Source organism: Mustelus asterias, chromosome 15, assembly GCF_964213995.1.
Source record: "Mustelus asterias chromosome 15, sMusAst1.hap1.1, whole genome shotgun sequence".
Lineage (NCBI taxonomy): Eukaryota > Metazoa > Chordata > Chondrichthyes > Carcharhiniformes > Triakidae > Mustelus > Mustelus asterias.
In genome coordinates, this window is record NC_135815.1 from 37,403,596 (window position 1) to 37,420,618 (window position 17,023).

The 17,023-nt window shown below is 43.7% G+C and overlaps 1 protein-coding gene across 4 annotated transcripts in view; it reads left to right on the forward strand.

Annotated features, from left to right (window-relative positions):
• gpatch2 (G patch domain containing 2) overlaps positions 1-16,234 on the forward strand; it is a 265,071-nt gene extending 248,837 nt beyond the window's left edge. For 2 of the 4 annotated variants that reach the window (XM_078229773.1, XM_078229775.1), the window contains one exon: positions 13,004-16,227. In XM_078229773.1, the coding sequence (XP_078085899.1) occupies positions 13,004-13,016 (13 nt within the window). In that variant the 3' untranslated portion in view covers positions 13,017-16,227. Of the gene's footprint in view, positions 1-13,003 lie in introns of all 4 variants that reach the window. The other 2 variants (XM_078229771.1, XM_078229772.1) reach the window with 1 other exon arrangement.
• Positions 16,235-17,023: the final 789 nt, after the last annotated feature.

Sequence of the window (17,023 nt, forward strand, 5' to 3'; positions counted from 1 at the left end):
CCAATCTCCTGATAAACGAGCTAGGGTCCCATCCCGTCCGGAGTGGTTTGGTTCGTGGTGGAGTCGAAGTAGTTCCGCCTGTATGAATGAGGGGGCGACTACTTGATGTCCTTTCCTCCATATACCATCTTCGTCTAAGGACGCCCCGGTCTGTTTCCACCGCGCCACCTCGTCTGGGTCAGCGCTACCCTGTAGTTTATGAACATCCATCTCTTCCATGGGGGAAGAGGTGATGGCAGCTATCTGTGGGAGGGCTTCCCCTGCTGCAGCTTTAGCAGCGGCATCTGCTAGTTGGTTCCCCTTCTGCTCTACAGTCCTTGTCTTTTGATGGGCTTTTATTTTAATTACGGCTGCTTCTGAGGGTAGTCTGGATGCTGTGGCCAGGTCTCGAATTATATTTTCATGTTTTATGTGTCCCCCCGCTGCGGTAATGAATCCGCGCCTATTCCATGCTATCATATAGTCGTGAACCACCCCGAACGCATATTGACTGTCCGTGTATATGTTTACCCTTTTGTCCCTTCCTGCGCTAAGGGCCTTTGTTAATGCTATAAGCTCGGCCACTTGAGCAGAGGTCTCCCCCCCCATGGTGCCCTTTGCTATTAGTGTTCCTTCCTGATCTACCACTGCCCATCCTGTGCGGTACTGTCCCTCCACCTGCCTTCGGGACCCGTCTACGTATAGTATTATATCGGGGTTCTCCAGTGGCTGATCACTAATCCCATCCTCTGTATCCATGTCTGGGTTAATCGGACAGTGATGTGGACTGCCGTCTGGAAGGAACCCCTCTGCTGGGTTTCTTCCGGTATCTCGTACGATTTTAATAGATTGGTCCTGAGGAAGGAGCACTGCCTCCCAAGTTGCCCTTCGAGCATCTGAAACAGTTCGGAGTCGACCTGTGTTTAATAATTCTACTATTGTATGTTTTGTGTGCAGGATGATCTGTCCTAACATAGTAATGGGTTCGCACACCCTGACTGCCCATGCGGCACAGTCCAGGGCTGCCACACATTTGTGTAGTCCTTTGGCTATCGGGGACTGCCGCACCGAATAATATGCTACAGGTCTCATGGTGCCCCCACTTTCTTGAGTCACAACGGAGCTATAGAATCCGTCCTCCGCATTATAAAAAAGATGGAACGGTTTCGCTATGTTGGGCAGGCATAAGGCTGGGGCCGCTAATAATTCTGATTTCAGGTGGGAGTATGCTGTTTCTTGTTCGGGTCCCCATTCAATGATTTCTGCCCCCGGCCTCCCCCCTTTTACCAATCGCTGGATAGGTTCTGCTATGGATGCAAACTGATCGATGAAATTCCGACAGTAATTAAAGAGTCCCATTACCCTACGCACCCCCCTAACTGTGTTCGGACGGGTCATGTTGGCAATTGCTGTTTTTCGGTCCGTGGGAAGGGTTTTCTTTCCCTGACTTATGTAATGCCCCAGATATCGGACCTCTGGTTTTGCGAGTTGTGCTTTGGTTGGGTTAACCTTAAATCCTGCTGTTTGTAAGCCCCGCAGGATTACTGACAGGGCTCCCAAATGCCCCGTCGGGTTAGTGGAGGCGATCAAGATGTCATCCACATATTGGAGAAAAGCGCTCTCATAGGGGGATAAGTTACAATTTTCGAGGGCTTTGCTCATAACCCGGTGGAATATGTTGGGGCTATTGTGGAATCCCTGGGGGAGACGGGTCCAGGTGTACTGTCTACCTCCACAGGTGAAGGCAAACTTCTCCTGGGAGTCTGGGTGGAGTGGAATTGACCAGAATCCGTTTGCTATGTCCAGCACGGAGAAGATACAATATTCAGGTCGCAGTCCGTTAAATATAGTGGCCGGGCTCGCAACGATAGGGTGTTCCTTTGGGGTGACCTTATTCAGGGCGGTATAGTCGATGGTTAGTCGGTAGTTCCCGTCTGGCTTACGGACGGGCCACATCGGGGAATTTGTGTGGGACACGGTGGGTCTCAGGATGCCCCGTTTAACCAAAGCCTGGACGATTGTTTCGGTTGCCTGTAACGCCTCGGGTTTTATGGGATATTGTTTATGAGGGGCATGGGCTGGTCCTTGTATTTGTAAAGGAAGGATTGTGACGAGACCGCAGTCTTGCTTGCCTGTAGCCCAGACCCGGGGTAGTGCTTGACATAAGAGTCCCACTAGTCCCTCCTTCTTCCAGTCTCGGGCCGTCGGAGCCGGAGCCCCCATGCCTATGGCTGCTACGTTCTTATTAGGGACCCAGTATCCTTGGATCCCGCTCTTGTGTTCTTTCCTTGCCGTCCACAGCAGGCGCTTATTGAAAGCGTCCACCACTGCTCCTAACTCTCCCAGGCGGTCTATTCCCAAAATTGTCCCTTCTTCATTTGGGCCCACCCAGAAGTGTACGGGGAGTATGATCCCCTCTACCTCAAGTAACACTGCTTCGCTCTGATATGCTATAGTCCTATCCCCCCCTATTCCTACTACTACTATGGAACGGTGGGTGGTGGGTAGTGCCATGTTGGTGAGGGATATCGAAGCCCCCGTATCTATTAATATTTTGCATCGCCGGCCCCCTAACGATGCATTCACCCAGATACGGGGGTCCGTTCCCGGGGCGGGGGCCGATGCCACTCATGCAGATTTTTGTGCCGCCAAAGTTTGTATAATGTCCAGCAGCTGCTGGTGGCTGAGGTGCGCTGGGTCCGAAACCACCTCGTTCTCCCTTATATCTGGGGCGCTTGCCGGGGTTTTCTCCAGTCTCTTCGGGGGCGCTCCCTTTCTCCTTGGGATCCTTCTGTCTTTGCAGGTAGATTCGGTGTGTCCGATTCTGCCGCACTTATTACATGTATTAGGAGGGTGCGGGATTATAGCTCGGCATTCCCTTTTGAAATGGCCTAATTCCCCGCACCTGTAGCAATGTCCTCCTTCAGTTCCTACCGCTGATATCCCTGCTCTGGCGCCCTGTGTTTTCCTTTGCTGGTTGTCTACAGTGACAGCCCAGTTTTCTAATTCATCGAAGGTGTTAAAGTTTACCAATCCTGTCTTTAGGATAGCTTGGTGTGCTGGGCTCAGCCCATCCCTATATAACTGGAGGAATGCCGGGTTCTGTCTATCTGCATCTGGCATTCCTCCGTGGGCTACAAAGGCATCGAATTTTCGTCGCCCGTATTCCTGAGCCCCTTCCTCCTTTTTCTGCGTTACTCCTACTATTACACTCCAACTCACGGGGACCTCCCCCATGGTCAGGATAATATCGTTTTTAAAGCCTGTCAGAGCCTGTTCCTGCTCCCGGCGGCTCCCGTCTAGGTCTGCACACCAAGTCCCATTCTGGTGTTCTGCCCGGAGCCGAGCCCAGTGATTCTCGGGCATCTTGGCTCTTACTAACCCTGCTATATCTCGGTTGTGTAAGTTGTGGCACAGTTGCATCTCTTTCATCTTTTGCCAAAAAATTGCGTTACTGTGCCTGGGCTGCAGGGTTGGGAGTTTTTCTAGTAATTTCATAGTGTCCCCTGGCGAGAGTGACACATAAGTCATTTTAATTTGGGCCTGCCTTCCTCGCCCGTCTCTCCCTTGTCCCCCTGGGATACATTCGATCTTAAGAGGTGCTGCTTTGGCGTTTGGGGGATCGGTGGTTACCGGGGGACTCCCCCCTGTTGGGCACCGAGGACTTGTCTCGTCTATTAAGCACTCCCAATCGGGACATTCCTCGTATGGGGCTTCACGGGAGAAGTCGGTCAGTGCCGGCAACACGGGGTTAATAGCCATCACAGCAGCATGCTTTTTCTGTTCAGCCTTTTCTTGTTTATCCTGAACGTATTTATGGACTCGCCCTGCTAGGGTGAGGTGTGCCTTTAGTATGAGGATCCAAGCCTTATCATCCTTGTTCCTCTTTTCCGTTGCCCACCATTCCCGTTGGCTCTCAAGGGGGTCTTGGGGTTTCCACCCTGTTTTAATCATGCTTTTAATTAGGTTCTTGTTTTTATCTGCTAGATAGCGGGTGAGGGACCCTTCCGGCCCCCATTCAAAAATGGTCTCAATGCTATCCATGTCGAATCTCTTAGCTAAGATCAGTGGTGTACTAATCCTGGTTTGGTGCTTCCCACAGATACTTGTGTAGGTATCCCTGGGGTTCCTGGTTTGGTGTTTCCACTGTCAGTACCTTTAAACCTTCAGCAGTAACACGCAGAGCCCGTCCTGCATGTAACGGGGAGATCACCGCTCACAGAGACAGGGGGGGGGCTCTGACCACGACTACAGGGGCCGGGGGCCACTCTTTCCTGACCAAATCCTACCGCTAAATCAATCCACAGAGGCTCGCCGTTTCCCTATCTCCCCGGGAATCACCCTGACCTGGGTGCGGACAAGCGTGGGATTGACCGCAGGTAGGAGTTCCCCCGGCGTGTAGCCGTTCTTTCGCGCTACCAGAGGTCTCCTGCTTGTAGTGCCCGAAGCACTCACAGAGGCTCCAGACTTAGTAGCGCCCGGACATGTAGCAGACTCCTCGCGGATCTGTTTCCAGTGGCCCAGACTTTCGCGCCTGCAGAGGTCCTACCCGACTTGCAGCGCCCGGACTTAAACCGAACTTCGTGAGTCCGCGTTCATTGGCCCTAACCCTGGACGTCCTCCCGGCCTCCCGGCCACTTAACCCTTGTCTTCCTTAGGTACCTTTTGGGTCAGCTAATGTCTGGTCGGGTCCGCTGTCAGGGATACACGGAATGCAACAGTACACAATCAATTACAATTCGCGACCCCGCTCACCCGCCCAAAGAAGAACCTACCCCGCTGTGCAGCTCTCGATCGGGCTCTGTTCACAAGTTCAGATCGCGGCAGCCGTGGAACACCGCTGGCACTGGGAATTCCCGCGGACTTTAAATGAGTAAAGATACTCACCCAGTGTTTGAGAGGCGATGTTCCAGCGGCGGTCACGATCCCGGACGAGCCCCCAATTGTTAGCGCGAGTGAACAGATACCACACCACTCGCACCCAGAGCCAAGATCGATAGCAGCACAGTTTATTATAGTGTTTTACGTCGACGGAGGTACAATCAGGACACAGACAAGACAGTCCCGTAAAGTACTCTGCTTGCCCGCCAAAACGGAGTACAGTTATAGTAACGATCTGTTTTGATATGTAAATGGTTTGTGAGTGGTTTCCTGATATAATCATCCTGTTTCAATAGGTTTGTGGGTGTGGAGTTTGATGTGTAAATGGTTTTTTTTTATAGTTATCCCGTTAATGGGTTTTCTGGTCTAGAGTTTTAATATGTAAAGTTTGGTTTAAGAGTGTGATAATTGCTTTATGTCTCTGAATTCCTTTGGACAATGGGTGTTTGATGGGATGTCAGGAAGTTTTCCAGGTCTCAAGATATTTTCTGAATAGCATATTGATGCGAGTTCCTGAGTCTTTGTCAACCTGGTTTTTGTGTTTAAAATATGTCTGCTTACCTTACTCACACCTTTCTGGCTGAATGCTGTCCTGTTTTGCTTCATTTATCGAGTTACAGTTTAAGAAATATTCTAATCCTAATACCCACAAAATTTATGCCCGCCTACACAGGCAAAAGGCAGAAGAATAGGCTTGAGAACTTATCAGCCACGATTGAATGGTGGAGCAGAGTTGATGGGCCGAATGGCCTAATTCTGCTCCTATATCTTATGGTCTTATGGTCCAAGGAGGTGTCAAGCTAAGGCCCTGTCTCTTCTCCAGTGGATGTAATAGATCTCAATGTCATTAGTAGAAGAATAGAAGAGTTCTCCCCAATGTTTTGGGGTCAATAATTATCTCTCAACCAACATATCACTAAAACAGATGATCTGGTCATTTATCAGACTGCTGTTTGTGAAACCTTGCTGTGCATAAATCAAATGGGTGGGTGGGGGGCGGGTTGGGTGGCCAGGTCAGATGATGGTGGGTCTGATCAGATGGGGTCAGTCGGATTGGATGCAGGGTGGTTGGATGTGGCGGGCGGGTGAGGGGGGTGGGTGGGGTGTGGAAGGTCAGGTCAGATTGGGGAATGGGGGGTGGTCAGGTTGGATGGGAGTCAGGTCCAGTCTGGGGAAGGGATGGGTAGTGTGGTGGGGAAAACGAGTCGAGTCCGGGGGTGGGAGATTTGGGTCCATGTGGGGAGCTGAGTCAGGGGTGGCAGGAGGTCAGGTCGACTAGTGTTCAAAGAGGGTTTTGGGTCAGGTAGACTTGTGGGAAGAGTGGGAGTGGTGGTGAGGTTGGGTCAGATCGGGGGAGGGTGTGGGGGAGGAGGGGTGGAGTCTCATGGGGGATGGTTGGGCATACTCTGGGGTGAGGTTGAGGGGCTGATTAGTCAGGGGTTGGGAATCTGGAGTGAGGGGGTGCCAATATGAGGCTGAGTCTGGGTGTTTAAATAGTTGCGCAAAGTTAGAAGTGGTTTTCTTTTTTCTAGCTCTTTTAGAGAAGCTATTGGTGTAAAACTGACACAACTATCTGAAGTTAGCGATTTAAATCACTTTTTCGGATGGTTCCCAGTGCAGCACGTCCAGGGGAAGCTACCTCTTCTGGACAATTCCAGCATAAACCTTTACCTGGAAACTTCCAAATGGGATTCTGTAATGTCTTAACTAAGTTATGGATTGTGGGTTTTAAAAAAAATATGTGGTTTGCACATGTAGATTCAAAATAACAACAGATTTATTGTAGGAGTTGTTGCCTGTACAGAGTAGAAAATGAAACTAAACAGGAGCCTATGAAATAACCACTTGACATCGCTAAACAATCATGTGACCGGCTCTTAAAGCAATCATGCAACCACTTAAATAGGTAACAGATTCCCCGGCCTGTCTTTGGGGTACTCTGAAAAATCCGATGCTGGGGAGCCAGGAAGTTGCGGGTGCAAAATATTTCATTTTCTCTTAATTATACTAAAATTATTTTCACTTGCTAAAGCACTGTGGGATAGAAAATTATCTTGTCTAAGTTGAACAGAATTTGAAAAAAGTCTACGTATTGCTTTACAAATTATCCATTCTGCTTAATGTACAGTTGATTGAATTGTCTTCCACATGTTGATCCAAAATCAGTTTTAATATTAAATCACAATTTGTGATATTAATTGTCAATCCAGTCCCAAATTCTTTCATCGACAGGAAAGTGCTGTTGTGGCCACAATCAGATCGACCCTGATCTTATTGAATGGCAAGCAGACTGTAGGGGTCAAAATGTCTACTCCTGTATGTTGTTATGCCATGTCACAATTAACATGCTGTCAGTCCTTTTGGGAAAGACATCACATGGTACAAAAGGGAAATCTGTGGAATGGATTTTGATTTTGGGTGACCACTGGTTGGGGCAATCAAGCCAACTACCCAAGAAGTTAAAATTAGCCCGACTAATTTTCATGGTCAGGAAAGAGGAAGTGATGTTTTATTTGTACACAGACTTGGTCAGACCCCATCCGGAATACAGAGTTCAGTTTTGAGTTCTAATCCTCAGGCAAGATATATTGGAATGGTAACAGCATTTTAAAGTTCAGTTTATTTGGCTTCTATGCCCTTAAAATTAGACGGCTGAGGAATTATCGAATCAAGATATTTATAGGGATAAAATGGTTTGATTGCGCAAGTTCAGAGAAACTATTTCCTCTGGTGGGGACATCATCTTAAAATTAGAGATCGGCCAATCAGGAGTGAAATCAAAGAGCCACTGAAAGAGTCGTGGAAGTTTGAAACACAGTTCACCAAAACACTGAGGATGCAACGTCATGGAAATTTCCCAGACCGAGATTGAATTGTTTTTGTTATGTAGCGGTATCAAGAAATAAGGATCAATCAAAGGTAGGCAAATGGAGATGAGGCTTAGATCAGCCACAATCTTAATTTGATGGCAAAATAGACTTGAGTGACCTATCCTTGTTTCTGTCTTCTTGTTAATGGCTGCATTTACCTTGTGCAAGCTGGCAATTACAACAAAACCCAAGCCGTTTATGTTGGCTGGAGGCATCCATAGGAACCTGATGTATTCATGTACCTTGGCAGAGAGGGCATCCGTGATCTTTTCAATGCAGCCATGGAGCTCAGGTTGACTGGGGTACACAGGTCCCCAACTAAAGCCTGAAATGTGCATGTGGCATAAACATTTAGTGCAACAATTGCTTTCACAGCCACAGGCAAGGTGTGACCAGCTGGAAAAGATGGCTGTAGGACATCTTATACAAGGCTTGCACGAGTCTTTGCACACTGCTCATCTGAAAGCTGTAGGTAGATAATTTGGGATCTCTGTGTACAGCACGAGCCTGCGACCAGCTTCGTTAAAATCTACCTCCTTATACAATGGCTTGACAATCTTTCCATCTTTCTCCAAATGGGAATATGTAGCTGTCATATCCTGCTGATATGCAATCTAGATTGGGGGAATTGGACATGAATTGCACCATTTATAAATTTTCTACTAAACTAGCCATTTTAATTAAAATACAATTTATCTATATTTCATAAACCTGTAATTTTAAACAAATCTATTGTGTACTGGCGAATGTTGTTCCATTTCAAAAACATTTAATTAGGTCTGGAAGCAAACAAAGGAAGACATGGAAAAAATACTTTATTAGGGTCCATCTGTAAAGATATTTAATATTCAAATCTTGATTAAACATCGAATAATGCTGATATTTAAACTAACATATGAAAAATCATTCAATTCGTTTGACATTAAGTAGAATATATGATTTGCATATGTGTGAAGAGCATAAGTTATATTGTTTCAATATCCATCTACTTTATAAAGCTCCCACTCTAGAAAGGAATCTGATCTCATTTGCTTTGCAACTGCTGGGCATGAGAGATCTGATACGCCTGTTGTGTGGACATTTATTTTCCCCTGTTGTCTAGAATCTAGAGTGCTTGTTGAATGACCAGTATTTTACTTTCAAATGAATTGTCCGGGAATTTACTCTTCTGCCTTGTAAGGAAATCCATGATGAAATGCTCAGTGAAAATCAATATGGATGGTCTGTCATTTATATTTGATATCTAAGCTGCTACCTGCATTTTAATATATCTAGTTGTCCTAAAGATGAAGTTTGGTTAAAGGCTAGTTTGTATTTATTCAAAGTAAAACCTTGACAGAATATATTTTCATCATCCAGTCACAGATCTTTATAAAACACTGTCAGAAATTGCTTTGGCCTGTTTGACAATAGAAGGGTAGGTATAGCTATACTGGCTTACCTGAAACTGGTGTTCATAGTAGTAACTGTGACAGAGATAAAAACAAAACCATTAGAATAATTTTCCGTCTGATAGGATATTGTGTAATAACTGTGTTTCATCCGTGCATTAAGCTGTTATAACATCAGAGGGTGATTAAGCAGATGTCTAGCTTCTGGCAGCTGTAGACCTATGATCTGGCATTCAGTTTATAGTCTGATGGAGAAAAGAATGAACTGTGGTTGTCTGGAAAACATAGCTAAATGATTTTGTTTTGGTGTATTTTTAAACAGACTGGTTTATACATAGACCTGATTTAACTCTGAGCAAATATGCAGCCATTCAAATGGATTGGAAAAATGTAACTGAAAGATTGCATAACAACATTATTTTTCAAATAATATTTCACTTAAATGTCACAATGTTCTGGCAGTTGTGATATTTAGTGCTGCGGTGCTATGCGAGAAGGCTATTTGTTATTTGAAGGTTTACGACCAATACTGCTAAGAAATTAATTTTAGAACAGCATAGACAGACTATACCTAGAAATGTACATGCTGTGTTACCTGCTTCAAAACATTGTAGTCGCAGATACTTGCATCACACTCTAAAAGCTGTGAGTTACATTAATGTGAAGTTTCATCAATTGGTGAGACTGTGCTGAGACTACTTCAGGTAATGAAGCATCCAACCTCCACAAAGGAAAGACTGGCAAGTAGTTTTGTGCAGTAACATAACTGAGCCTGTGTGTGAGTAAAGAAGATTCGGTAGAAAAGAGGCAAATGAAGGAGCTATGAAATAGTTGTGCTAGGGAATATAATTTACATTTGATCATTTGAATTTTTAACTGAAGCATTTTTTGTATCATAAAGCACTTTTTTGATGACCAGAATCTAAATTTTCTGCAAAAAGTTATTGGGAACAATCTAAGTACACGGGAAGCTCCCCTGATGATCCTAACCCAGTAACTGTTTTAACAACACCAGGTTAACACCAGAGCTCCTTTCCCGAGGCAGCAGGAAGTTTTTAAAAATTCATTTGTGGGACATGGGCATCACTGCCTGGCCAGCATTTATTGCCCATCCCTAGTTGCCCGAGGGCATTGAGAGTCAACCGCATTGCTGTGGCTCTGGTGTCACATGTAGGCCAGACTGGGTAAGGACTGGGTAAACACCAGATCCTAACCCATGCAGACTTGAATAATCCCTGGCTCTTTTTACTTACCATGTGTTCATGCTGTTCAAAATCATGAGAAGTCTGGGTGGAGTGGATAGGGAGAAACTGTTTCCTTTGGAGGAGGAATAGAGGGTCAGTAGATACTGATTTGACATTGACAGTTTTAAAATTCATGGGATATGGGCTTTGTTGGCATGGTCAGCATTTATTATCCATCCCTAATTGCCCTCAAGAAGTTGGTGATGAGCTGCCTTCTGGAACTGAATTGAAGTGAATTATTATTGTCATATGTATTGGGATATAGTGAAATGTATTGTTTCTTGCAAGCTATACAGACAAAACATACTATGCATAGAGTACATAGGGGAGAAGGAATGGATAGAGTGCTAATATAGTGTTTCAGTTACCGATAGGGTGAGGAGAAAGATCAGCTTAATATGTGATAGGACCATTCAAAAGTCTAATGGCAGAGGGGAAGAAGCTGTCAAGTCAGTTGGTACATGTTTTCAGACTTTTGTATCTTTTTCTCGATGGAAGATGGTGTAAGAGAATATGTCTGGGGTGCGTGAGGTCTCTGATTATGCTGGCTCCTTTCCCGAGGCAGCAGGAAGTTTTTTTAAATTTTCATTTGTGGGACATGGGCATCGCTGCCTGGCCAGCATTTATTACCCATCCCTAGTTGCCCGAGGGCATTGAGAGTCAACCGCATTGCTGTGGCTCTGGTGTCACATGTAGGCCAGACTGGGTAAGGACGGCAGATTTCCTTTCCTAAAGGACATGAGTGTAGATGGAGTCGATGGATGAGAGGCTGGTTTGCGTGATGGACTGGGCTATGTTCACAAATCTTTGTAGTTTCTTGCGGTCTTGGTCAGAGCAGGAATCATACCAAGCTGCAGTCCATGTGGTGTCCGTACACCCAAAGTGCTGTTAGGCAGGGAGTTCTAGGAATTTGACCCAGGAACGATGAAATATTTCCAAGTCAGGATGGTGAGTGGCTTGGAGAGGAACTTCTAAATGGTGGTGTTCCCAAGTGCCTGTGGCCCTTGCCCTTCTAGATGGTAGTGGTTGTGGGTCTGAAAGGTACTGTCTAAGGAGCCTTGGTGAGTTCCTGTAGTGTATCTTGTATATGAGTAGACATTGCTACCACTATATATCGGTGGTGGAGGGAATGAATGTTTGTGGTTGGAGTGCCAATCAAGCAGGCTGCTTTAAACTGGATGGTGTCAGGTTTCTTGAGTGTGTTGGTGCTGCACTCATCCAGGCAAATGTTACACTCTTGACTTGTGCCTTGTAAGTGGTGAACAGACTTGGGGAGTCAGGAGGTGAGTCACTCACTGCAGGATTTCTAACCTTTAACCTGCTCTTCTAGCCACAGTATTTGTATAGTTAGTCCAGTTCACTTTCTGGTCAATGGTAACCCCCAGGATGTTGATTGGGGATGTGAAGAAATATTTTATTGTGCAGCATAGTGTTTGGTTCTGGAGTGGACTGCCTGGGAGTGGTTGAATGTGGCTTTCGATTGTACCCACCACGGGACCATAAATTCCCGTCCAAAGTCAATGGACCTTTGACTGGTCCATCAAATTTTTCCTCCCACCCACACTGTTATCCACCAAGGGCAGGACCAGAAAATCGTGGCCACAGTCACTTGGAATTTAAAAAAATATTTAGTCAATCAAATTTTATTAAAGAAAAATGTCTATGAAATGCCAAATGTTAATTACATCTAATCCATGTTTCCTTTATCAACAAACCTATGGGGACTTTAAGAAGGTATTCCTCTCTTTTGTTCCCTGGTGAAAATGGTTTTATCTTTCACCCCAATTCCCTTATTGTATGTTCCCTACATAACAACAGTCACTGTAATTTAAAAGAACTCCATTAATTATAATTTGCTTTGTATCATTCTGAAGTGGTGACAGGAGCTATGGCAATCCAAGTCTTTCTGTCCTTTCTCTCTTCCAGTGTCATTCTCCGAGCTACTTCACATTCTGGAAGATCGGTAGATTATGAGGGGAAGAGATAGAGTGAACAGGATAAAATTGTTTTCCTTGGTGGAGAACCAGGGGGCATAGATTCAAGATAAGTGGCAGTAGGTGTAGAGGAGGAAGAACTTTTTTATGCAGAGGGTGGTGAGTGTCTGGAATTCACTGCCTGAGCTAGTGGTGGAGGCAGAGACCTTAAACCCTTTTAAAAAGTACCTGGATTTGCACTGTAAGTGCTGTAAGCTACAGGGCTATGGGCCCGGTGCAGGAAGGTGGGATTAGAAAGGGCACCTGGGTGTCCTCGGGCTGACATGGACAAGGTGGGCCAAATGGCCTCCTTCTGTGCTGTAACTTTGCTATGGTTCGATTGGCAATCCTTCAAGTTTTCTTTCCTTCCCTTAAGAGGACAGTTGAGGTTAGGAAGTCAGCAGAGTAAAGTTTGACACTGCACCCGTCGTTGCCCACTCCCAAGCAATACGGTCTATTATCAGTACCAAACCGATTTTTAAAATTGGGAAACCTAACCATCATCTTGTTAACCTAAGTTCACGAGGTCATCATGTGATGAGATTAGACTGTACTAGCAACTCATCAAATAAATTAAAAGAATTAGAGGTTTTAGACTCTAATTCAGATTATCCTGCTCTTTTCCATATGACTATGCTGATTAAATCTCTATGTCTTAACCCTAGTGTTCGTAGGTGAAAATGCGCAGCCTATCCCGGAAACCAACATTGGCAGTCGGATGCTGCAAAGCATGGGCTGGCTTCCTGGCACTGGCCTCGGACCAGACGGCAAAGGGATCGCTGAACCCATTAGAGCTTTACGGCGACCGAAAGGGGTTGGACTTGGCTTTTGCTGACAGACAAATACTTGGCACGATGGAAACAACTCCACTCCGTGCTCAGAAGAGTGGGAAGTCATTCGTATATGTGACCACAAAGTAGCATCTGTATTAAATGATTCTTAATTGTATTTTTGAATTCAGCACACATGCTTATTTCTGAGTAGGTGTCAATGTTGATTTACTGTATTCATTGTTATGGAGGTTTCTAGATATTAGGAAATGAATTTAATTGCTGTATACTGATACACAAGACCAAAGGTCTTTGCAGGCAATAATTCCATTCCATCCAAAGTGTGGTGTCTGCAAGTTGGCAGAGGCTGCAGATGTGAATTTGTTGTGAAATATGGCAGTGGTATGACTCTTCCAGTCCCTATAACATGAATATCTCTGAATTATTTGCAAGTTTGTCATTATATTACCACTAGTCTACTGAAAAGGTACTGAAATAGATGTTTTGAAAAATGATAAGAAACTCAAACTATGCAACCTGCCCAAGCAGTTCAAATAGCTTCAGTGGTTTCTTAATATCTGGAAGCCTTCTTTTTGTTTTTGTTGAAGTAAGTGTATTTTAAATTCAACATTGTATTTCTTTAATGCCTTTATTTTCTTAATTTCTCTAATGTTTAACGAGATTATGTACATCGGCTGGGAATGAAAAGATTTTATTAGCATGACAAACAAAATGTCCTTGAATAGACCCTGAAGTGCGAAGTATGCTATTTGCTGCACAACATTTACTGTACTTTGATTCCAGTTGATTTCTAGATTTCTCTTTTTTTATTGAGCATTCTGAATTGCGACAACTTCTACACATGTCAAAAAAAAAAACCATGTATTACAATGACCTACTTTGGTAAGGTCCTAGTTGCTCTGCCATATTGGACAGTGATCATTGTTGTGATTATAGTGAGCACTCGAGTGTTTTAGCCTGTATAAAGAAAGCCGCCAGACAGCTGATTACTGAACTTGACCGTATCTTGCGCTTTAATCAGTTTAATGTACTAAATTCTAGTAAATAGAACTGCTTTTAGATTTCTTCTCAGATTGCATCAAGGTAACAGCCTTTTTAAAACCCTTACATGGTACTGTTTCTGAATAGCTCCATGCATTTTAGAAATATAGTCTATTTATTGGCTGCTCTCTCACTAATCAGATCACTTGATTTAGCTAATCTATCCATTAATTTGTACTGCAGTTTGTGAGAAATTACCTCATTTAATATCCCAAATGACATTAAATTTTAAAAAAAAACAAATTCTGTTTTATTAAACATAAAACAGAGTTGTAAATGTCTGATCGAGAGTAATATTTCTTTCATAGACTTTGTAGTACTATCTTGTCATTTTTGTTGTATTGCAGAGGCCATAGTGCCAACACATATCTCAGTATAACAGCTAAGGTGCCCGAATATTTGTCTAAAAAGTACTCCAGATGTCACCCCAAAATGCATATTGTGCAGTCAGTCTATAATGTACCTTTTAACAGCGAGAAAAACATGCTGTAATTTATGTAATTTTTGTGGCGAGTCAAGTCAACAGCAGCTATATAACATGTTGTGTAATGGTAAAAGGATTACAAAGGTAAGATCAATATACATTCTGAGCAAAAAGCGCAGGTTCAGAAAATATGCAGTTAATTGCAGGTATCACTGAGCTCATAAGTATAAATAGAAATTTACAAGGGGATTGGGATATTCTTAATACAGTGGATAATTTAAGTGGAATTCGCTTTTCTTAATTTGCCAAGTAACAGTTAATTTTAACCTCAGTTGAAAGCTACTTTGGAAGGGACTGAGGATTTTGTTTCAACTTTCAGTCATTTTTCAATTATACCTTTGGGCAAATTTAATTCATTTGGAAGTGTTGCCATTTTTTTTAATTCTGCCAACTTGTATCTAAATTGCACTGTGCTGTTGGTGGTTTGATACTTTCATAATTAGTCATTAGTCCAAGAATATTGAAGTCCTTTAATGGACCAGGAAGGGAAATGCCAAAGTTACCTCCTTTAGAACATGCAGTTATTGTTTGAAAGGTGACTTTTATTACCTTACATTCCACAGAGTGCTAACGTACGAACAGGGCAGGCCCATCTATGTCAAATACCTTAATTGGACAACTCTGCTTCATGGCATATCTTCAAAAAAAAAACAGAGCTACTGGGTCATCGGGCTGAACATGCAATATGAATGATAAAAGAAAAGCTGCCCTCTATTATAAATGAACCCAATTATAGGCATATTGTTATTGCTTCAGAGGCAGTCATTTTGCATTCTGTGGAAAGTAATAGAGTAAATCACAAGCAATTCTAATACACAGAAATGACATAACATTGGGACATTATGGTGTACAATAGATCTGAATTGACAAAAACGGCTTAAAACCAATATATGCAAACAACACTCCGCTAATAACTATTATGTGGAAGGATGATTGGGGTAATTTGCTCATAACAGTATATATCTGTTGTTTAACTTTTTCTTTTTTCTAAGCGCTAAAGCATGTTACGAATGAGAAAGCAACTGATCAAATTTCCAGCTTATCTGGTACCCGTCCTCAGACGTTAGCAACATTAGATTGGAGAGAGAGCTTGTAATCATGCAGTTTGGGGGTTTATTGTTTAATCTGGCAGTTCTGATGGTGGCTTCTAACAGTCAGAATCAGGCATGACATTCCAGGTGTTTTCTCTTGAATAATGGGAAATCCTTCACATTGTGCTTTTGTTCCAAGTTCCAATAACAGTTAGAATTCAAAATCATAATGAGATGTAAGCTGATTTATCTTTACATTTATGTATTTTTTTCTTGTTCTTAGTTTTAACGTGCATCTAGTGAAATGTCTCATGTGCTTACTGCAGTCTGATGTGTGAATCCTCAAATTTCTACTTCATTGTAATACCATGTTCACTTAACAGTGTTAAGAATCAGTATTATTTCTCTGCACGAACAATGAGAGAATGCAACTGTTCTTAGACTTAACTATTTACCCAATAGTTCAAAACTGTACGAATAACCTACGAGATGGAGTAACCCTTATCTGGCATTTTGCAAACAGGTAAATAAATGATCATCCCACCTCCCAATTGTGTGATTATTCCCATTTTAAAATTAGTATTTACATTCTTTGTATTCATGCATAATTCCCTAGCTCTTTGCAAAACATAGTGGCCTGGAGTTTCCACTAGGTTGTGCTGGGGTTTTTTTAAGAACAATTCACTCGTAATTGTCTAAACCAGAGCAAAATATGGAGAGGGTTAAATGCAAATTACATCCAGGGTGAATCGACTTTCCATTGGACGGGATTTTCCAGCCACCCCCACCAGCGGGATCTTCCAGTACCACGAACAGCAACTTTCCACCAGAGGTTCGTTGGTGGCGGAGGGTGTGAACAATGGAAAACCCATTGGCAGCGATGGGACCGGAAGATCCCGTGGCCAGCCAATGGCAGGCCGCCTCCGCCACGGCAAAATATGCCACAGTGGGAGCAGAAAATCCTGCTGTTATCTTTTGTTCTAATTCAAAAAGAATCACGCTAGAAGCAATCCCTACGCATCAAACTAGCTCCCAGATCAAATTAATCACCAGAGCAAGTTTCCATTAATTTAATCAATTTGCAGATCTTTGAGGAATCTTAAAATTAAGTTGGGCTGAATTTTACATGCCCCTGACAGGCTTGTTTCCCTCAGGGGTAGGGAGGGAGCACATAAAATAGGACACCTTCATGTCCATCCTCATAGTACAGGAGATTGGGGAGGTGCCCTGAAATGAGCAGCCCTCTGCCATATTTACATGAACAATCAATGGTCTTTTAGGCTTGCTATACTCAAGTCACTTTTACTTATCTAAAGCCTGGTTATTCTCAAGTGGTGG